General features: G+C 43.1%; 1 protein-coding gene across 4 annotated transcripts in view; it reads right to left on the reverse strand.

The window, feature by feature from the left end:
* Positions 1-23276, reverse strand: part of EEF2K (eukaryotic elongation factor 2 kinase) — a 51811-nt gene that overhangs the window by 9859 nt on the left and 18676 nt on the right. For 3 of the 4 annotated variants that reach the window (XM_074965312.1, XM_074965309.1, XM_074965310.1), the window contains exons 3-14: positions 16714-16814; positions 15054-15114; positions 14079-14116; positions 9985-10156; positions 8633-8782; positions 6399-6531; positions 5463-5590; positions 4745-4940; positions 4360-4427; positions 3598-3675; positions 2687-2749; positions 1197-1331 (exon numbers count right to left, since the gene is read on the reverse strand). In XM_074965312.1, the coding sequence (XP_074821413.1) occupies positions 1197-1331; positions 2687-2749; positions 3598-3675; positions 4360-4427; positions 4745-4940; positions 5463-5590; positions 6399-6531; positions 8633-8782; positions 9985-10156; positions 14079-14116; positions 15054-15114; positions 16714-16814 (1323 nt within the window). The remainder of the gene's footprint in view (positions 1-1196; positions 1332-2686; positions 2750-3597; positions 3676-4359; positions 4428-4744; positions 4941-5462; positions 5591-6398; positions 6532-8632; positions 8783-9984; positions 10157-14078; positions 14117-15053; positions 15115-16713; positions 16815-23276) is intronic. The other variant, XM_074965313.1, reaches the window with a different exon arrangement.

Below are 23276 nucleotides of genomic sequence, written 5' to 3' on the forward strand. Positions count from 1 at the left end.
GAGGGGTTTGGGGTGCAGGTGGGGGTTCCAGGTTTGGGGGGAGGCTCAGGGCTGGGATGCAAGAGTGGGTCATGGCTCTGGGCTGGGGGTGCAGTCTCTCAGCTGGGGATGAGGTGTTTGGGGTGCAGGAAGGGGCTCTGGGTCTGGGGGGGGCTCAGGGCTGGGGCTTAAAATTAACCATGTGCTTAACTGCTTTGCAGACAAGTATCTGGGGGAGGAGGGGGAAGGAGGTGAAGAAAGCAAGTGATTGTACACGAGAGTGAATTTAGTGCTTGTGAAGGGAGCCAGTTCGATAATCCCAAGGACAAATAGCTCTGTTTTGTCTATAAAACAGACATAGGCTGGCCAGCAGCAACTGTAAAGCCCACTTACACAGTGTCTTCCTCTAGTGGCTAGACCACATAGTAGTTTATGAGTCTCTACTGCCTGAGCTAAAAGATCCAGGTCTGCAAGGCAGCAGTTGTCACAGAAGCTTCCACCACTTTGCCTCACCAATGTGCCTTTAACTGTGACCTGGTGGGACTATAACAGAGCACTGGGCCTTGGGGTGCATGTGCATGTCCCAGTGCACTTATTACGGCCCTTGGGCCCTTTAAAACAGGGAGCTTTGCTTGCAGGGCACATGACTAGGAGAAAGCACTGTCCTACAGGAAATCAAATATAGGGCTTTTTGCCTTGTATGTAAGGGCAGCAAACAGGAGAGGCCCTAGCACACAGAATCTCTAGTTTGGAACACTATAGTAGCTAACAAAGGTCTGTCTGGGGAGGGGAGTGCAGAGGAGAGGGAGATGTGTCATCCCCCTCCCCATCTGCAGAAAGTGGGAAAGGTCTCTTACCAAGGTTGAAACCCTGGCTCCACCAAAATCAAGGGCAAAACTCCCATTGACTTATATGGGGAAAGGATTCCACTCCAAGTATTTTCTATTATTTTGAGCTGTTTAAAATCTTCTCTTCAGTAATAAACTCCACTTGAGGAAAGGGACATGGAACTGATCTCAAGCATTGGGGATTTTTGTAGACTGCCCCCACCCCATCTGCCCAATGGCTTATGGACTGACTCTCCTGAATATATCAACATTGCTCTTTGCCTGTCTGCACAGTTGCCAGCTCATTGAGGGGGCGTTTGTTACTATATAAACAATAATAAAATATACTTCTCAAGTTGAAAAGAACAGAATTAAAAGAACCATTAACACCTTCCCAAGGATGGATTTCCCAATTTTCTTTTCAAGTTCCAGTGCATTGAGTCTCTGAACTTCCACTGCAACACAGGATGGTCTATGGACGTGGACTCTGGAAGAATTGTAGAGATTCCACTTCTCCACACTGACCTAATAAAACCCACAAACTTGTATTATAACTTGTATTTTAAATAAAGTGGTGTCAAGTCATTTAACCATGTTACCCCTCAGAAACTGAAGTGTCTGTTAAAGCTATTGTTTTGCTAGCAAATCTTTTAATTTAGGGTACTGATTTAAAAAGGCATGTTAATAGTTACCCAAAAATATAATCACTTCTCTCACAAAAATCTCAAAGCAGCTCTCTCTTTCTAAGCACACTAAGGCAGTAAACAAAATTACCTTCACATTTTGCAGCCTTAAAATCACAGCTGCTAAAACAAGGCACCACAGCTAGGCCCAATCCAGCAAAGCCTATGCTTAATTTCAAGCATGTGAATAGTCCTGTTGCAGTCAATGGGGCTACTCATGCTTAAAGGTAAGCATGTGCTTAAGTGCTTTGCTGGACTGGGGACTTAAATAATAGCATTTTAGATATGGCTCATGCTCAGCAGTATTGGGGAAAATTGAAAACATCTCAATCAAAATGCTATGGAGCCTGGGCAAACAAACGTGTGTTGGTGTTTGCTGGACTGGTCCAATTCAAACTGTAACTCAATAGCTGTAATGCTTCTTAATAAACTGCATTTTTCACGACCATGGGTGGATGGGAATCACTAGCACAATACAACACCATGCAAAATTATCCCTATTAAAGAAAAACATGTATTATGAGATTTATGTAGAATTTCAGTCCACTAAAGTTGTTTTAATTTCCTCCAACTAAACACACTGCAAAAACTCTGAAATTCTAATTAGAACCTTTCAAGTAATTTTTGATTGCTGTCAAAAATCTCTTTTCCTTTTTCTGCTCGGTATAGGACCTTGGTTTTATTTCCATAACCACAGAATACCTTTAATAAACGATTATTCTAAAAGTTACATTTTTAGAAAGTGTGAAAACAGATACGTTTTTTTAATCTCAAAGAAAATGCATAGCACCAACAGCTATTTCAACATTCTTCAGGAATTGTAGGCTTTACAAAAAAGATCATCCAACCATGTTTAGGGCACATTGCAACAAATATAGCACAAAAAGGAAATCAAATCTTGTTATGTAAAGGAAACAAAAACATAATAATTGTGTGAGAAATTGAAGCAGAATCATTAGTTTACTCAAGGGACTGTTTTTAGTGGTCACAGAGGGTTTATTTACAACCATGTTTTTCTCTCATTGAAAAATTTAGAAAAGGGAAACAACATAGGTGAAAATTATTAATATAAAATTTTATTAATCAATTGAAAGGAAAGAAAATTAACTTTTGATGTAGTCATGTGAAGTTTGGTGACAGATAAAAATTAGGCCAGAATGGTAAACTATTGTCTACAGAGATTTCTGCTCTATTTACCCTTGCAGAACTTCCCAAACTGTCTTCATCAGATTCACGTCTTCGGTTGCAGTTTGAAGGGCCCTATGTTAATGTAAAGATTTGTATCATTTAATTTATGTCTGGTGTGTTCCGTCCACTGCTAAGGAACAATTTTTTTTTACCAGCAAAATCAACAGTGACTATGATGAAAAGAACTTATTTTGTTTTCCCCCCAATTATGTTGCAATCTACGAAAGAAACCTGTTGAATTGATAAAACTTACAGTTCCAAAACTTTAATCCTATAAACTGAATTATTCCATTAGACAGACAAAAATGTTATCTTTGTCTCCTCAAAGATGACATTTTTGTTGCAAAAGATCTGACAACATTTTAAGCACAGTCATATTTGCTCTGCACCAATCAAAAAGGTATTTAAAAAATTAAAGACAGGAAACATTTCTTTAAAAGTTTATGATTTATCAGAGTAACCAACAGCCCCACAGAAATTCTGTACAAGTATGTTAACAGTTGACTGCAACATTAACCTGTGTAATGCCTCAGGTTATATAACATGCAGCAGACCTGGAAAGCAGGTAGTCTTTGAAAGTGAGCCATACTCATAGATCTTCATTCTAACAGGTAACCTGTCCCAGTGCATGATTGTAAAGCACAATACAGAGCACCTCAAGAAACAACATGCAATCACACGGAGTATTTTTAAGGCGATACTGGAAATACTCTTTCCCTGCAAGCAACTGCAATAACACATTCGAGTTGAACAATCTATTTTAAAACATATGGGAACGTCTGTCCAATTGTTGTCCATTCACTCACTGCACAGGTCAGATCAACAGGATGAAAAGGAAATGCAAACTCTTTTACTAAACTGCCTTCAATTGGGGTGGGGACCCCATGGGGCCTTGTTAAATCCAAAATAAAGATCCTTACCCTTTCTCGATGATCCATATCTTCCAGGTCACTTCTCTTTTCACTGGGGCACCCACTGTCTCCACCATTTTCAGAGTCCTACAGACCACCATAATAAAGGCACAGCATCAGAGTATCAGTACATTCTCTTGTAAGGGTCTCATTCTGCAGACCCTCACTCAAGCAAAACTTCCACTAACTTCAATGAAGGCCAAGAGGGAGGTTGACTTTGTTTTTGTGTGTGTGTGTGTGTGTGTGTGTGTGTGTGTTTTGTTTTGTTTTTGTGTGTCCTCTCTTGGATACTTTGTGTCCAGTTAAGGAGGAACAGCAGTCTCAGTTGTGAAGGCCCTGCCTAGATTACGGAAATATCCTAAAAAGCCTATAGTTGTTCCTTCAAGTGAGTTTTTCTAACTGGCATTCACAGAGACAAAATCCATGAGGATTTTATCTGCCTTTCACACCACAGAAGCCTGCACAAGCCCCTGAAAGATGACATTGGTGCAAGGAAATGGACAGACACCTTTACTTTGCATTAAAATGTGTTGGACATAAATGAACTTCTAGAGGAACAGAGAGAATAAATGGTCATATTTTTGATTAAAATATGAAATGTTCTCCCTTGATTATGGACAGCTGGTGCATACAGCTTATGTGGCTTTCTACAGCACTGAGGACAGGCACATAGCTTTTATTGTTTTTACTGAATGATGCCCACAGGCAGTCCTTTAAAGAGTCATTTACTGAAGCAAATGCAAACTTATCCTTTTTCAGAAAACCACTTACCCTTTGGTTATCAAGACGGTCATGGTCTTTGTGAACCAAGTTATCCACTTCATTGAACACAGGCCAGTCTAAGAAGAATAAATTTTTGTTTGTTATTCTGGAAACAGATGATGATGTGGCAGGAAGGAGCTCTGGGTAATGTAATCTTACTTCTATTACAGGGTTTTCACAAAAACTCCTCATTAAGATGAAATACAGACATATTTTTGGGTCTATTATTACTGAGCAGAAATATGTTTAGACATGGCAATGGTGGAAGAGGAGCTTTTAGCATAAATAAAACTTGACACTCAATAAAATTAAAATCAGTTTTTGTTAAAACGCCCAGGAGCCCCAGACTAACTTTCATAAAGTTGTACACAGAGAAGGCAGATGGCTCACTCACGAAGCATGTCCATCTTATGTGGTGTTGCTGAGGAGGGAGAAGAGGGTAAGGAGTCAAATGCCACATCACTCATGCTCTCATCTCCAGAATTTTCAGACAGGCGGAAAAGCAGAGGAGGCCGACTACCAGAGATTGTTCTCACCCGGCTACTGCCACATTTTTCCTCTGTGCCACGTACAATTGTCTGAGCAGATTCCTTGGTAAAGGAACATGAAAATCCTATCACTCACGCCTTCCTTCACTATATTCTGAGTATGGTGTGTATAAGAACACACACAACTATTTAGTAATGGGCTTATACATATAAATATATGTATATATGTGCATGCATATATGTATGTACAAATGAAAAACACACAACGGATGAAATCCTAGCCCCACTGAAGTCAATGGGAGTTCTGCTATTGATTTCAGTGGGGCCAGAATTTCACCCCAAAACTACAGTCCATATTCTGCAGTCCTTAACCAAATAAAACCCCTGTAGAAAACAATTGGAGTTTTGTTCAATTAAAGAATGAGCAATTTGAATCTTTGTTCCCATAATTATCTGTTGTCACCATGATCTTCTGAAACTATTAATGGTTTGGGTGCTTTAAAATCTATTTTATGAACATGCTATAGGGTTTCATGCTCATATCTACAGCATCAATTTAGGAACCAGTAGTGGATAACTCAGCTTCAGACTACTATATTTTAAACTTAGCACAAAGAAACTTACAAGCAGTTTGTTACTCTGATCCAAGACATGCTTCTCTTTAGGTGAAAGATCAAAAGGTGTAAGTCCCATACTTCTGCAAATCTTGTTACAGGCATGAGAATGAAAGAACAAAGCCATACCCCGTACACCTGGGGATAATAAAAGAATTTAGTGAAGAAAGATTTTATCAACAAGAATTTAGATTTTAGAAGCCCTAAACGCCTTCCTTCAAATTATTCATTCAGCTATGCCACAATATTCTGGATCACCTTTCAATTTTAAAATACTACAGGTCTAAAATGGAACTACCCCAAAACAAACACACACACACACACGCGCGCGCACTTACTTTCTATTTTAAAATCTCTGCTAGCTTTTCTCTATCATCCCTTTAAATCAATGTCTTCAAAAATGTTAAAATCTTAGAAGCTCTGGCTGTAATGCATGTAAGATATATTGCAATAAACAATTAAAAAACCAGAGCAAAATTCAGTCCCATACAAAAGACTCACACAAAGTCTAGGCAGATCTGAATGAGAGAGCTTAAATTGTAAACAAGGTTATTCCTCCATCCACTCTGCTGGATGCATTCTAGTGATTTGGCGGGGAATTTACTGCTCTCAAACTGCAGGAAGCTTTTACACAACATGAATCTATAAGACTGGAGCTGGCAGGATGTGGAAAATGTTTTTCTTTTTAAAATAGGCATCCTGAGTCAAGACCAACTTTTCTATTTTAAATCCACCATTTTGCAGAGCTTCACATACGGTTGGGGTACCTTCCGATACACAATGACACAAATTAGCAGGCACTGGAGGTGGAAATTTCTCAGTTGTTCACATTCTGATCATCAGGAGTTTGCCTGCTCTCCTCATACCCAGGTTCGTGCTGCTCAGCAGACTGCTCAGAAGGAGAAAAAGCGTTCATAAAAATATTAACTAGCATTATTGATTTCACCTAGGTTGCCGTCTCCAAAGTCTGTGCCACTTTCTGTGTGGATCTGAGGGTCTGTATAAAGATCGCCAACTCCCTGGATATCAACAATAATGAGCTGGTGTCCTGAACGCTCAAATGTGAAGTGGCTAAAGGCCTGTAGGGAAATTGTAAAATAATTAAGCGATGGAGAAGGAAATCAAGACAATATAAATGGGCGAACAGGAGGTGAAGGAGGAAACTTAATCCTCATTTTATTGAGAACAACAAGATACCTGACTTTATTTTTCTATTTTAATTTTTTTCATTGAGACTTTAAGGGCAATTCATTAGGATATCCTGGGCCTGATGCACCGCTGATAAACCTGATAAACCAGTGTAAAGTTGGAGTAAGCCACTGTTGAATTAGGCCCAGTGTAAATAGAAGGATAATAACAGCTAGAGATGGAAAAGTCCTATTACATCGGAGTCCATCCCTTGCAAGTGCAGGGTACAGCCCTCCGAGAGGGAATCAATCCAAGACCACACTTGGTGGCAAATCCTCGTTGCCTTACTCATGGGAAGTCAACAGGACAGCTTGTGTAGAAAAGCCAGAAGGATTTGGCATGTGGCATTTAATTTTAACTCAAAGGCCAGAAAGAAGCACAGTCTATTGTTGGCAAACTATCTGGCTGAACATTACTCTGCAGATTGTATGTGAAGCTGCATTACCCTCAATGAAAAATATTAACTAAAAACAATGGTGTAAGCCTCAAATTAAATACGGGGGGGGGGGTGTTGTTCCCCAGGAGCCACATGGGGAGGGGACCCTTTGTAAGCAGATCTCTAACATGGAAAAGGGGAGGAGGGGGTGTCTTCAGCCTGGACCCCACACAGTAGGGAGTGGATGGGCTGTGGGGCGAGAATAGGAAGGCCAAGTGGGTGAGCTGAAGGGGATATGCATCATTTTCCAATGGAGCCCCACTTCTTTAAAAGTGGAATTAAGAGACCGCTATTATGAAGGACAGAACTAAGGAGAGCAGCAGCAGGATGTGGAGTCACAGAGGCTCAACACAAACAGCCCTCCACCTCCGGATCTCAGGACTATGGAGTTTGGGGGCCAGACCCCTGTGTCTTCTGTGGGTAGGCAGACCCCAGTCCTCAACTGCCAAAGGGAAATGTAAGCATGTTCACATAGCTTTCCTTTCTCTAGGGCCTCCTTGTGTGAGCTGTCCTATAAGGTGCAGTGATCTGGCTCTAGGAACATAATTAAGACTGCAAAACGTATGGCTGGGCTCTTTAAATACTGCATTTAAAGTGTGCCAAGCACAAAAATAATCCTGCTCTTTTGCATACAGCTGGGACATTTGGCACCTCCTGGGAAGGCCTCCAGAAGGGCTCTGTATTTAATTTTAGGCTTACACCATTGTTTTTAGTTAATATTTTTCACTGAGGATAATGCAGTTTGTTTTAGATAAACATTTTTGTGCAGCAAATCTTATGAAACATTTTGTTCCCAACCTCTGAAAGGATAGTGCTGATTCCACAACGTGCAAAAAGCCAATGAGGACATAAAACCCTCCATCCACATTCAAGCAAGGAGGTGAATATGAGAAAGATTTAAAATGCTGCTTGTGTGGTGCTTTCTACCATTTGTTTTAATCCTTTTATTAGAACCATGAGATTTACATGGATCACGTGGATTGTTTGTCTATTTGAGTAAGCTGCTTTATTGCTACAGAAACACAACTCCTGGTTCACTTATTCAGAGGCTGGAATTAATGGACCAGATCCTCAGCAGGTGTAAACTGGATAAAGACAATAGAGCTAAGCTGATTTACACCAGCCAAGTATCTGGCTCCTTGTTCTTATCTATTGTACTGATTTAGTAGAATACCATTCAGAATCTACAGCTTGATCCCTTTATTTCTTTAAAAATCTGAGTTTGCAAAATCTGCCCCTGCTAAGGTTGGATACTAACTAAAATAAGGTTCAATATTACAAGGTGCTGAATGCTTTCACCAAGGTGCTGAGCACCCTCAACTCCCACTGAAGCCTGGGTAAGATGAGTATTCTAGGCAATCCTCAAGAAGCACTCAGAATCTTGCAGGATCAGTCCCTAAATGACAAAGCCTGTGCTGTAACTGGATACATTAATTCTGCACCATCCTTGAAAATCTGCAATGTCTTTTCTTGGCAAAAACAAGTGGATCGCTCAGTAAAGCCAAGCAAATCCCTGCAGCAAGCAGGGAGCACTCCGAGCAGCGCTAAAGTCTCACTTGTGGGGTAAGGCGAATGTTGTCATCTCGTACGAATCCAGAGTTTGAGTTGTATTTGATGTATTTGCCCTCTATGTAATGTTCCAAATGGAAGAGGGGCTTTCCAGGTCTGTTTTTCATTTCGATAATGCTGGTCTGCACTATGTCAACCTGGGAAAGGAAGCAAGAAACTTTGAAAAAGGAGCCCTCTGTTCAAATCAAGAAGAAAGCATGGGAATTCTGCAGCTAAGCAAACTTTGGCAATGAACAGTTGCAAAGACTTGTTTATTTAACAATGAGAGTGGAGAGTCACGTGCTTTCGGGGTTGCTGGCAGAATTACAAAAAGCAGCACCAGTCCCTGAAAAACAACTCACTTCTATTTTTGCTTGAAAGAACAAAAGACAAATCCTTCGAAAAAGCTTTTAGCAGACATTGATTTTTGATTTTTACTGGGGACTTCTGAAGTGCAGTATGAACAATCTGTATACCCGCAATCTCACACATATGGACGTGGCATACAATTTGCAGTAACTACTGCATGCACTACAGCAATGGAGTGACGTCCTGCCCTTTGTCTTTTAGCATTCACAAATTCAGGGTGATTTTAAAAATCCCTACCTCCAACAGAGAAACCATTACAGGTCTCTTTAAGTGACTGGATCTAGCTGATTCATTTGCAGAGGCTGAAGAACCTCCTGATGGCCAGTGTATTTGCAGCTCAAAATGAAGATCACTTGGAAGTATGGGGGAAAGATCTCTTTAGCAATAAAGGGCTATTGCACCCTCAGATATGCATGATCTACTCCTCAAAAAGTAAATTCAGAGCCATACACGTGATTCCAAAGCCAGAATATGACTCTTAATTTTCATTGCTGGTAGATCCTTTTTCCATTCCTCAGACATCTATGTTTGGGAAGTTCTTGCCTCCTCTGAAATACCATCTATTAAGTATTTGCTAGGCAAACACAAATGTATTGCAGCTGGCAGTACATTTTGTAGCATTCCTGGTTCTCGCTAAAGCAGGGATATCCCTGGAATACGTGTCTAGAAATCTTGACTAAAATGTCTTAACTTTGCTTTCAGCTGTTCTCTGTTGGTAGGTTAGGTATTTGCATACAATGCCCTTAGAAAGCATGAATGCAACCAACGATATTGCACACACATAGCACTTTTTGTTAAAATTCAACTACCATAAAACAATTAATGAAAAATGCTCAGCGTGGGCCACATGGCTTCATCTGAGCAATTAATTGGCATTGACCTTAATGGGATTTGCACAGATCAATCCCTGTGAACTGGATTTGAAAACTCACCCCTTAAAACAGAAAAACTGAATTTCTTGCTCATTGGTTCACTTGGTGCTTTGTGGTACCTGTTTTGGTGGCTTGTGCCGGTTATACTCCTCTCCCCAAAGTTTTGCTTCCATTTGAAGTCGGACATCCTCAAAATATACATCCCTGTCTACAGTCTCGATGTATTGCTTGGCAACATAGTTAAATGCACCTCTCCAGTTTTGAGTGTGTAAAAAATTGGACAGCTTTTTCCTGCAAGGCAAACCAATTGCAGATAAAAGGGAAACTAGAACTTTGATTCAATATTCCCCATTCCCTCGCCTCCCAAAACACCAAAATTCAATGTGTCAAATTCTTCCCTCAACAGCAACCTACAACGGGATCTGACTGATGAGACTGAACAGATATTCGAGCTGAAAAAGACGTCTGAGCACATATCTGGGAGGAGGGAGAAAGAAGCATCTTGCATGAATGCTTTGCAACTTGCTAAAAGACAGCCTGTGACACAGCAGAACAAACACAGCTCGGCTGCTGTAATGTAGTACTTGTCCCTACCCTCTCACTTCCCTTCTGATCTCACACCAATGCATGAGTCAGTGGTGTTTGTCTCAAGCACTTGTTCTAAGCCAATCGCTTTGGCTTGCAGAAAATTAAAGGTGATTTAAAAACTTTAACAGCCCTTTTCTCCTCTGATAAGGGTAGACTGCTACTTATATAACACAAGAGTAGCTACTCAATCACCCTATGGCAAGGAACAGGTGTTGCAGATCAGAGTCCTTTTGCTTCACCTCTGAAGCTCTGTCAATATATAAGAAGTCCTTAAGACATAAACACTTAAGAGTGAAGAAAGAAAGACTTCGACTGCAGAGGGACTGCTGGATGCCAACTAATGCAAGTTGGGAGGCTGCAGGGATGCCAAAATACAGGTCAACTAGAAAACAATAGGTTTCTAGACCTCAAAGGCAATACTTTTGAGTTTGGGGACCTCTATTCCGCTCACTCTCTCCTTTCACCTTTCCCAGCAGGCAGGGGTGAAAGTACCTTAAAGGACTTACCGGTACTCTGGAGTCCTTAGGAGGGGGCGGGGCCTCAACCAAAAGAGGCAGGACCTTTACATTCCCGGGCCCTTTAAATCACCCCAGAGCTACCAGCTCCAGAGGCGGCTGGGAGCCCCAGGGCTCAGGGGTGATTTAAAGGGCCTGAGGCTCCAGCTGCCGCTACCACAGAGGAGCCCCAGACCCTTTAAGTAACCATCGGAGCCCCGGGGGCTCCTGGCTGCCACTGCTACCCCGGGCTCTGGCGGAGCTTTAAAGGGCCCAGGGCGCTGCTGCAGTAGCAGCAGCCAGGAGCCCCCGGCCCTTTAAATCACCAGGGCTCCAGCAGCGGGGCTCAGGTGGCGATTTAAAGGGATCCGGAGGGTAGCGGCAGTGGGAGCCCCGGGCCCTTTAAATAGCTGCCGCGACCCCTGGTGCTCCAGCAGCAGGGCCCCGGGGACGACTTAAAGAGTCCAGCGCTCTGGTAGCCGCTACCGCCCCAGGTCCTTTAAACCGTCCCTGGAGCCTGCTGGAGCCATGGGGTAGCGGCGGCGGGGCTCTGGTGGCTATTGAAAGGGCCCGGGGCGGTAACAGTGGCCAGAGCCCCTGGCCCTCTAAATCATCCCCGGAACCCAGCTGCGGGAGCCCTGGGGAGGCGGCAATGGGGCTCCAGCGACTATTTAAAGGGCCTGGGTCAGTAGCTGCGACAGGAGCCCCGGGCCCTTTAAATCGCCACCCGAGCCCCGCCGCTGCTTCCCCAGGGCTCTGGCAGCAGGGCTCTGGCGGCAACTTAAAGGGCCCGAGGCTCCAGCACTGCTGGGAGCCCCAGGCCCTTTAAACTGCCACCTGGGGAAGCCGAACCGCCCCGGTACAACGCACAGGCTCTTGCCGGTACGCCGTACCGGCTTCCTTTCACCTCTGCCAGCAGGCCAACAATAGGGCGTGCTCTGCCTATTCATATGGGGCTTAGGGAGAAAGAAGGTGCACATGGTCTTTCTGTTGGGTGATTTAATTTAGCAGAGATGATGACAAAAGCTCTGAAGACAGACCAGAAGCAGAAGCCCCTGGCAAAATTGGGGCTGAGCAGCAGCAGTCTGGAGGAGGAGGTGGGAAGGGTAAAGCAGTGTCTGAAGTCGTGTCCATCTAGCTCCCGGTGGTTCTCAAACTATGACCAGTGGTCAGCAATGGTACAAAGAACCTTTTTTGGTGACCTGCAGAATGACACTTTTGGGAACCAAGCAGTGCCAGTTAAACTCCTCTCCTTCCCAAGACATTGGGAGTGGAGGGGAGCCCATGAGAAGATCGCCTACTTGCCAAGTAGTCCAGAGCGAAAATATTGGAGAGCGACTGCTGCCCAGGAAGGGAGCCCAGCACACCCCTGCTGGGGCAAACAGACAGTGGCTGTGACACAGGCCCTCAAAGGAAGGGGTAAACAGGCAAAAATGAAAGATTCTAAGAGTTCCAACAAGGATTTCAGAGCAGCTTGGCTCTCCAGGGAATCAATCTCTTCCTCCAAAGAGAAGCCAGCTCCCGTGCTCTCCTGCAGCCAGCGCTCTCCACTGTTTGCTAAGCACCTTGCAGCCATTCTGCTGAGTGAAAATTTGTGGGGGGGAAAGAGAAGAGATCTCCATGCAACTGCACAGCAATCAGAAGAGAGCCCCCCGAGTCACAAGGACATAAAAGAGGAGGAGGCTCATGGATGAGAAATATCAACGAACCACTGTAAATGAACTCTGTACAATCCAGGAGAAAGAAAGCTAAAGAAACACACGTGAAACTGGTTTAAGTACAAAAGTTTGAGGTAATGACATAATGGTATCATTACAGTATCTTGGGCCAGGGACACAAAGAGGAATTTGGTCATTTACAAACAAGAGCTGAAAGCAAACGGGACAAACTAATGGTTGTTGCTTTAACACTGCATCTGGTTTTGCATGAACAGAAACTGTTTTCATTGCTTCTAAATCCACTCAGGCCCAAGTAGTGGGCTTAATGGTTGCTTTGTCCTATTTACCGGGATATTCAGTACATTGGGCTGCTACCATTCAGAAGCTTCTCTCTCTCCCCATAAGTGAAACCAGATATTAAATCCCACTCATCTGGGTCCAGGAGTCAGAGAGAAGGGGGAGCTGCTTGAAGCATGCACATGTGTACTTTCTAGGAGACTTTGGCATCGGGAGACTGGAAAGGGAGGAGATTCTTTTCTAGTGCAAACTGATCTACTGCAAGGTGCTGGTACATACAGCTGTATCCTCAAACATTCGCTGAGCAAAGAGAAACCCTCCCCATCCAGCAATTTCACTTACTGGGAAGAATGATTCTTCCTCTTCCAGTTCCACCTTGCTTACAACACAGTCACGGTGATTATTCTCTAGCGTCTGATTCATGTTTAACTCTCAGCAGCATAGGCTTCTGGTAGAACTGGACATTTCTGGTATCTCTTTCACCTGATTCCAGCTATTCCTCCCCCTTATATCTGCATACCCCTGGGCCTGCATTTGGCCCTCCAAGAGTTGCAGACCACTGTAGTCCCATCACATTCAGGACTGTTCCAGCAAACTGGTAACCCACTGTTCTAGGAACATTTGTGTGAGCAGCTGAGCTACAGCAGATGGTGGAAGCGGCAAGTTCCAACCCTAACTTTTATGGATCTAAGTATCAAGCAACTGATTATGTCTGTTTGGGACTATTCACAGCTACTGTTCCAAGAGTGCTCCAGGAGAGATCATGCCTCATCTCCCAGCATTCCCCAAGCACGCTCACACTACTATTCCTTAGGAGAATGCAGCATGCTGTCCCTTCTGTGGAGTTCCCTATGCTGTGGCTAGTACCCCGGCGGGATACAGGGAGAAAGAAACAACTGCAGTTGTGCCTGGCCTCTGTGAAAGAGCATAGCTAGTAGTTTCCTTGCATCCTCCTTTCCTTGCACATCCATGCAAAGGCCAGGCACAATTTGGCCCACACACTGGGACTGTAATGTGGTTCTCCACCCAGCCATGCTCTCACCCAGCAGGGAATTTTACTCTTTCCCTGCATACCTTCCCCCATGTCACAGAGAACAATTACATTCAAACTGCTGCACTCACAACGACAGGAAATACTACAAGAAGGCCAAAAAGAAAAAGCCAGTGGACGCTTACGTTCTGAAGCACTCCCGCATTGCTCCACGGCCAAAGGGCTGAAAAAAATCCAAAGACAGTCACTGCCATAAAGTTAATCTTTAACAGTATTTGATATTTCCACAGCCCCTTTCCTCCTGCAAGATGCCCAAGCACCTCACAAATTACCCACATACAATACAGCTTGAAATGCATCCTTCTCTGAAATGGAAGGTGGTAACCAACTGGCTCAAAGTAGAGGGCAAGGGGAATTTGGGGAAAGGCACCTGGGGCATATAGGTTTTTGCACTTTAAGGTCTGATTCAAAATATCTGTCCAGGCTTGAGTTCACTTTTTTGTGATTGCCCAAAACTTCTGACTTCAAAATTCTCAAGCCCAAATTTAGCTCTGAGTGTCCAATGTGACCTGCAGACTGACACCACTCTAAATACGTGAACTTCTGCAGTAACACGTACCAAGCAGCTCCTAAAATTTCTCAAGTGACTCCGTGTTTTAAGCTGCAGGTGATGGTGGTCCTGCCCTCATCAGCAGAAAACTCAGGTAGTTTTTTCCCTAAGAGCAGGAATTATCTGGAAGCCTCAAAAAAACAAGGCTGGCCAGACTGCCAGGCAGCAGGCTGTGGGTTAAAGTCCTAAGCACCCATGCCAGCAGGAGCGGGGAGTGCTGAGGAGGCAGCATGCTGAACTCAGGGAGGGGAGTGTATGCCTCACGTCACTTGTCTACAGTTGGCATTTGCATGGCTGCTGCTGGTCTGGGGAAGAGCTACCCCTACATGCTGCTCTACTCCAGTGAAGGGAAGGGTACTGTGCACAGACCCTTAACGGAAAAGCAGAGGAATAAAATGAAAAAAGAGAAAGATCCTGAGGCTTGGAAGCCTCTGTTAAAAAACCTCTGTTAGGCACCTTCCCCTAGCTTAGTCTATATTAAGAAGGAACTAATAAATACCCCCACTACTAATAATATTAACAGAAAAAACAGAGATAAATGTGCTCTTACTTGTGAAGCCATTTTGATGAGAACTTCATCTTCGACCCACTCCCCAGTAACTGCATTGTACCTGCAAAATTAGAATTCACACCTCTTAGTAAAATGCACAAGGAACCAAAGACTTTCCCCTGTGTCACACCTGATCCTAGCTGACTGGGGAGTTGATGTAAGGTTCTTCTCTCTGCTCTATCCTACAGAACTCTGAGCCTCTCCACTCTCCAAATCTACATGGCTGCCAACATATGACTTAGGAAAGAACACTAGCAAATGGCCTCCTCAGAGGGCCACCCTGAGGCCACCCTGTGGCTTGGCCAGCAAAAAGCCCTCTACTCCAGAGCCCATGTCAACTCTGCAGCAGAAACTAAGACCCTGTCCACACTACAAAATGTGCCTGATTTGCTGTTATGCCAAAGCTCCTCCAGGCTGCTCTTGCTGTGTAAAGAGGGTGGAAATGGTCCTCCGAGAATATCTGCTGCACAGGGGGCCTCCCTGGCTGGTGCAGAGCTGGCATAAGATCTCTACACAAGCCTGCTCCCAGGTCTTGGCATAGGGGTGGATTGGAGGCATGATGGTGGCACGACCTGAGTGCACTACATTATGGATATTCGCTGCCTCCCAAGGTCCATAGGGGGCCTTAAGAAGCAAAGCATAAATTAGAGTAGCCCTGAGGCTACTAAATCTTACACCAGGAGCTGGGCATGCCTCTGCACAACCCTAAAATATAGGGAGAACAAAGGTGGTTTTGCACCTCCTGTCCTCATCCCTTTCCCAAGCACAGGAATGGACTAACTAAGAATCAAAACTGTTGTATCCATAACACACGATTGTTTCTAGCTTGCCTTTCCTGACCAGCATGGATAGATTCCCTCCTCCACCCTCAAAAACCATGCCAGCCCAGCCATTCTATCTACAAATTACTTCCCTCGATAGCCTGTACAGCACAGCTTTTAGGGGAAGCAAAACCAGACCCTGCTCTTTTTATTGGGCTATTTCAGTAACCCTAAAGCAGCACTTTCATTATTAAAAATGCACGAGTAGTAAATAAATGTCAGTTCCTCAAATTTCAAAACACACAAAACACTTCATGGCTGTGCAGTGTAAATGCTTTAGGAAAGCATGTGCCCAAAGCACCGAATGCAGGTCAGGGGCCAGGACTGGTTTCAGCAGATATACTGTGCTGTGCTATTCTGTTCCTTTTAAGGGTTTACATTCCAGCCTCATGGAGCACTGCTGCACGTCCACATAAAGAAACTGCTATTTCAGGAAAGGCACAAAGTGTTACAAACAGGCAGAACTGTTTATAGCTTCAAATGCCATAATGATTTTGTTTCTTTCCCTATTGGATTGAATATACGGAATATTTATAAATCAATCAGCAACAGCCTTCTCATTTACTTCCTGTCTGTTTCTTGCAATGCTGGAACTTTTAGACATGGCTGAAGTGGGAGAGATTCTAAAATTTTACACTATTTCTTGAGCGAGTATAGTCTTTATAAATGCTAGTTTGTGTCTAAAATGAAATTTTCTTGCCATGGATATTGATTGCACTTATTTACCTAGATAATTATGCAGACTGTATGAAAAAATGAACATAATCCTTTGAAATATACACATGTAACCCAATGGAATCTGCTTAACATCACTATTAGAAGTAGAAACATCTACAGACCTATAACGTGTGGCATATTCTGTTTCAATGTCCTCAAGATGAAATTCTGCCCAGGGATCAGGCATGTGTTTAGCTTTCTGAATGGCATGTTTCCAGGCTTCCTAGAGAAGTTAAAAACTAGCAGGTTATTTGTATTGAACAACCACCCAATGATTACAAACTTTATAATCACATTATCTACTGTACCTTTGGACCTCAGTGTTCTAAAGGAAAAGATACAGGCAGACCCCTGTGCTCTCGTTGAATCAATGAGCTGGGGTGGGGGTGCACGAACCAGCCTGCATCTCTCTCTTTAAAGGATGAGAGCCATATTTTCTAGCTTCATTCCCCTTCCCTTTCTCTAATTCAGTGGTCCCCAAACTTTTTCCGCCATGTTCCCCCTTACCCATAACGGATCCTGTACATGCCCTCCCCTTGGGAACTGTGGCTGGGAGCCAAGGCTGGAGTTGGGGCCACAGTGGGGGCCAGGAGTGGGGCTGGGTGATGCCCCCTCCCCACCTGCCATGGGGGCTGGCCTAGGCCCCGCCCCCCGAATGTTCCTCTAGGAGGGCGCTCCCCACTGCTTGGAGACCACTGCTCAAATTGGTATTGGTTGGGTGCAAAACACCATTCGACATTTTACAGTTTCAAGTGCAATGATAAAAAGCACAGAAATGTAAAGCACCAGACTCTGATTTGATTTACACCACTGTAAATCCAAGTGAGAATTTGGTCTAATACACACAGATATGAACTGAGCATAGCTTGCACAAAATGCAGTAATTTTATAATTTTCAGTGTTTATAGCAGCTATCTGCAATCACATTTAGTAGCCAATGTTAATGTTAGAGAAATTTATATAAAGAGAATTATATTTTAATTGGAACTAACATGTCCTATCAGTGCAAGTAAAGAACAAGCCTGCTTTGCACAGTAATATCAAGGAAAAAAAAGCTTTGCAAAAACCAAGGCCTCAAAACTGAGCTCACCACAAAATGCAAAAGCAGAAGAAAGTAGTTATGTAAGGAAAATGGATGATTATTATAGTTCCAGATAAGTAGCTATTTCAGTCTCTGTCAAGTCACAGTAACTCTGAAAATGCATATGTTGAAAATTCGATAGTTGTTTCCACAAGCCACTCTAAATGCTTTTCTCTTAACACTTATCCTGTCCCCCATTTTCACATTACACTATGCCCAGAGCCCCTGAGGTCCAATCCTCCAAAGTGCTGAATGCATTCTGCAAGATGCCAAGTACCTTCAATCACTACTTATGTGAATGAGTAAAGGGTGCTCAGCACCTTGCCAGAGTCACTCAGCACCTTGACAGCCGGGGTCCTTTGTGCCAGCTCCTATCTGAATTTGTGGTAGGGAATACTGATTTCTGGAGCACGGTTTATCATTTCTGCGACTGAATTTGCAATATTTAAAAATAATTTCTAAAAAAAATTAAAACTAAGTATCAGTAAAAGCTAAACAATTACAATACAAATATCTATCAACACTGAAATTCCTTTACAAATGCTTTATATTGTATAATAGCAGGGACCTTTATAAAATAATTTACATTTTCAACAGGCAGGTCCATTCTATTACAAAGCAGCATATTCTAAAAGCAAATAAAAAGCCCCACCTTCTCCACCCATAAAACCCAGTCATACACAAAACACATTAAATGAAATCAGACACATGACAACGTGGGGCTGCTTGATGTCACAAGATCTGACGAGCTACATGGGAGTTTCCATTTGTAAGCTATGTACAGGAACAAGTTGAATAAAAACAGGGACACACCCTTATGCTTCACTGAAATATACCTGATAATTTCCAAGGAATCATGTGGTCATGGGGTGTATGTAGAAAACTGGCCTTTTTGTGCTGTTTGGAGAGTGGCTTTATCCCCTTGCCTATGGACTTCACCCTGGAAGGTGCTGAGAGCCCCTGAGAGGTACTGAATGAAATTAGTGGGAGCTGAAGGTGCTCAGCACCTCGTAGGTTTGAGTCCTACCCTTGTATTCTGGTTTTCAAACAGAGAATCAGCATTAAGAACACCAATTATGCAAGCATGACATTTCTTGGGTTTTAGATTACACAAGGATGACAAGTTAGAAAATATAAATGAAATAAAAATACTCTAACATCCTCTTTGTTCTTGTTAACAATAGGAAATAATGTGAAAAAACAACGACGTACACACTTTTAAAAGTAAATGACTATTTATGATGGTGAACAAAAGATAAATTACAAAGAACAAAAAATTCTTAAAGGTGATGTTCTGCTTCAGTGATTTCTATGGGTGGAGATGCATCAGTTCTTCTAAAGTATAAAAGAATGAATCAAAATACCATGTTTTAAAAAAAGTCTTACAGCATCTACTATGAAAGGTTCCATTTTAACCTACTCGACTACAGTCAACCACAGAGCCATGCTTAGATTGTTGCTGTGTGTTAGTCTAAAGAGTACATGAGAAACATTAAAATAGGAAAATGTACCTAAGAAAAACGATCAGTTAAGCGCTTCCTTTTTTGATAAATGAAAAATATGCCTTTCCCACTTAGGATATATCTACAGTGCAATTAGACATGCAGCTGGCTTGTGCCAGCCGATGTGGGGCTTAGGCTGCCAAGCTGTTTAATTGCGATGTGGACATCAGGCTGGAGCCTGATCTCCGTGACCCTCCCACCTTGCAGGGTCCTAGAGCCCAGGCTCCAGCCTGAGCCCAAAAGTCTACACCACAATTAAACAGCTCCTTCGCCCAAGCTCCAGAGTCCGAGTCAGCTGGCATGAGCCAGTCACAGGGTTTTAACTGCAATACAGACATACCTAGAAGAAGCTGTTTTTCAAAATGTGCATTCCGGAGTAAAATACAACTTAGAGTACCTGTGCACAAATCTGTTCAAGTCAATGGAACAGCATATGTAAGTACAGGCTAAAGCACTGGAGACATTATTTGGTAGAAAGATTGAGGGGTCTGATCCTGAGAAGAATTGCATTAATTTGAAGTCAATGAGAATCTGCCATTCAGTTGGTGGGAACAGAATCAGGCTCAATGGGAGTTGATGTTACTTTGCAGGATCAAACTCAAAACCATAACAGATTTGGGCTCAATATATTGTATATACATGGAAACAACAGCAGCGTTAAAATTCCCTCACCCTCTGCAATCACCAAATGGCACATGATTCTATTACCATTTTTGTAATAACTGATATCTATCTAGCTTGCAAAAATTTCCACAGCATTAGAACGTCAAATACATTACACTTAATCAGCTGTGGTGGGTAAGTCAACATGTCTACCATGTTCAGAGCCATAGCATATTTGTACATACAGACCCTGTTAGCTAATTATTAGAGCCCTGCACAGATACAAAACTTGTATCCGGATCGGATCCGTGATCCGCAAACATGGTCTGCAGATATCTGTGGATATCCACTGATTTGCAAGGCTCTACTAGTTACACACGGTCAGAGCATACTTTTTTTGTACGTTGCTGACTGCAAATTTAAAAAGTCACAAAACAATGTCTATTGAAGAACAATTTGCACCAAGCATTCTACAATGCCTACTCAGTTTGACCTTCAATACTTGAACCATGTAGCCCACTAATATTACTATTTTCTGTTACTAAACCAATTGTATTATAGGCTAGATTTAAAGATCCTGGAAGATGACAGGTACCTCTTGTGAGCTGCCAAGTGACCTCACCTTGTAAGAACTTCAATGGAGGCATTCAGCTCCTTGCAAGATTAAATCCTCAGAATGGAATTTTACATATAATCTTTTGCCTGAAACACCTTGCACTATTAGCAAATGTTGCATCTTCTGGGATGTTGAATCTGCTAGTGGTTTCTGCTTATTCACGGAGACAGATGATTTGTTAGCCCATGTAACTATACAGGATGTGGCTCAACTGAAAGAGCATGAGGGTGTAGGGCGAGCAGTTTTGGGGTAGGAATCTAGTGGCAACCAAGCCTGGGGAGCTGAATTTGATATTATCATTGTTAGTGTTAATTACTTTGCTAATAAAGCTAAGCACCCAGAAGGCGTGTGGACTTTGTTTTAGAGCAGGTTGGGAAGGACAACTCTTCATACCTAGCTAGCCTATCAACTATCTATTAACCTATTAAACTATCTTCAAATCCCAAGGACAGTATTATTGCCAAAAAAAAACAAACATGCTTTGTTGAACCATCCTGTTTTCACCACCCAGTAATTTATCACATATAAAATTATATTAATGCAAAATTACAGCTAGCATTTTAAATGCATAAGAATCAGAAAATTCAAAGTTATGGTTCCTACAGCAACTTCAGCTGACTTCCTTTTTGTGTTACTGCATACAGTGTTTAATGCTTAATGCATACAGTGAAGATGGGTAAAAGTAGAAACTCAAATTCAAACCTTCAGTTTTTGGAGATCAGGGCATTCAATCTGAATCCCCGAATCTGAACCTGTTCTTCTGGTTTTAGTTTCAGGTCAGATCCAGTTTCTTTTTCAGGTGAGGCCAAACTCTTCCAAGAATTGCCCTTCTATAAGATTTCAGCAGCAGGGGGTGAGAAGCATAAAATAACAGCTGATCTGGCACTATTTCTGCCATTTTGGATTGAAACCGTTCATAAGAAGCCTGCGAGACTTCAGCAATGTCAAACCCAAAACCCAAGCCCTAATCCCATACAAATTTTACTCTGGATGTGGACCTGAACACTGATTCCTGACCCCATCTGTAATATAAGTAGAATCTTTTAAACTGACACCAGCCTAATGTCCGGATGAAGAGGCCATTAAAAATAGCGTGAAGAGACTTACAAAATGTGCTGAATAAAGTTTATACACATTTCATTTCATCTTCACTTGGCAACTTCTTCATTGACAGACATGAACTAAAAGTCTTTCATCTACTAAATTTCTGGTTAAACACCACTTAACCCAGGGGTGGGCAAACTTTTTGGCCTGAGCGCCACATCGCGGTTCTGAAACTGTATGGAGGGCCAGGTAGGGAAGGCTGTGGCTCCCCAAACAGCCTAGCCCCTGCCCCCTAATTGTCCCCTCCCACTTCCCGCCCCCTGACTGCCCCCCTCAGAACCCCTGCTGCTCCTTGTCCCCTGACTGCCCCCTCCCAAGCTCCCCCAGCGCCTAACTGCCCCCCTGGGACTCCACCCCCTATCCAACCCCCCCTGCTCTCTGTCCCCTGACTGCCCCAACCCCTATCCACACCCACGCCTCTGACAGGCCCCCCAACTTCCATGCCTATCCAACCGCCCGCCCACCCCCACCCCCACCCCGGGACCTCCTGCCTCTTATCCAACCCCCACACTCTTGGCCCCCTTACCAGGACTGAGAACCAGGACTGGCAGCCGTAAGTACTATACCGTAAGTAGCACATTTATACGGAGAGCAATTTAATACACTACACTGGCAGCTCTCGCAGCCGTGATGCCCGGCAGGAGCTTGCAGCCGGGGACTAGCCTCCCCAGCCGGGAGCTCAAGGGCCGGGCAGGACAGTACCGCAGGCTGGATGTGGCCCGTAGGCCGTAGTTTGCCCACCTCTGACTTAACCACTTGGCACTGAACAAATGGGTCCCCCACTACATGGATTTTATGCTAATTCTGTCTCATTGAAGCACCAGTCATTGAAATTTGCTACCACTGGGTACCGAAGGCTTTGTCTAAACTAGGATTTAAAGGTGTGGGGTTAGGATACGTTAGCTGACATGCGTTAACTAAAATGTGGAAGGGGTGAAGCAGCAGACGTGATCTATCTTGATTTTATTAAGGTGTTTGACACAGTTACACGTGACATTTACGAGAAAATGAGGGAAATGTGGTCTTTATTAAATTACTATAAGGTGAGCGCACAAGTGGTTGAAAGACCATATTCAAAGAGCAGTTATCAATGGTTTGCAGTCAAACTGGAAGGGCATGTCTAATAAGGTCTTGGGTCAGGTGCTTTTCAATATTTTCATTAACAATTTGGATAATACGCTTCTAAAATTTCTGAATGACACCAAGATGGGAGGGGTTGCAAGCACTTTGGAGGACAGAATCAGAATTCAAAATGATCTTGACAAATTGGAAAATTGGTCTGAAAACAAGATAAGATGAAAATCATTAAAGACAAGTGCAAAGTACCACCCCATGGAAAGAAAAATGAAATGGTTGGGATAAGTGGCTAGGTGGTTGTATGGCTGAAAAGGATCTGGGGGGTCATGGTGGATCACAGATTTCTACAGGAATTAACAATGTGATGCAGTTGCAAAAAAGGCTAACAACATTCTGTATGTATGACAGAAGGTAACTGTCTCTCTATATTTGGCACTGGTGAGGCCTCAGCTGGAGTACTCTCTCCTATTCCAGGCACCCCACTTTAGGAAAGTTGTGGATAAACTAGAGATAATCCAAAGAAAAACAACAAAAATGATAAAATGTTTAGAAAACCTGACCTAGGAGGAAATTTAAAAAAAAAAACAGGCAAGTTCAGTCTTGAGAAAAGAAAACTGAGGGGGATATCTGATAAATCTTTAAATATGTTAAGGGCTGTTATACACAGGACAGTTCTCAATTGTACTCCACGTCCACTGAAGG

The sequence above is a fragment of the Natator depressus genome, chromosome 10, assembly GCF_965152275.1.
Source record: "Natator depressus isolate rNatDep1 chromosome 10, rNatDep2.hap1, whole genome shotgun sequence".
Taxonomy (NCBI): Eukaryota; Metazoa; Chordata; order Testudines; family Cheloniidae; genus Natator; species Natator depressus.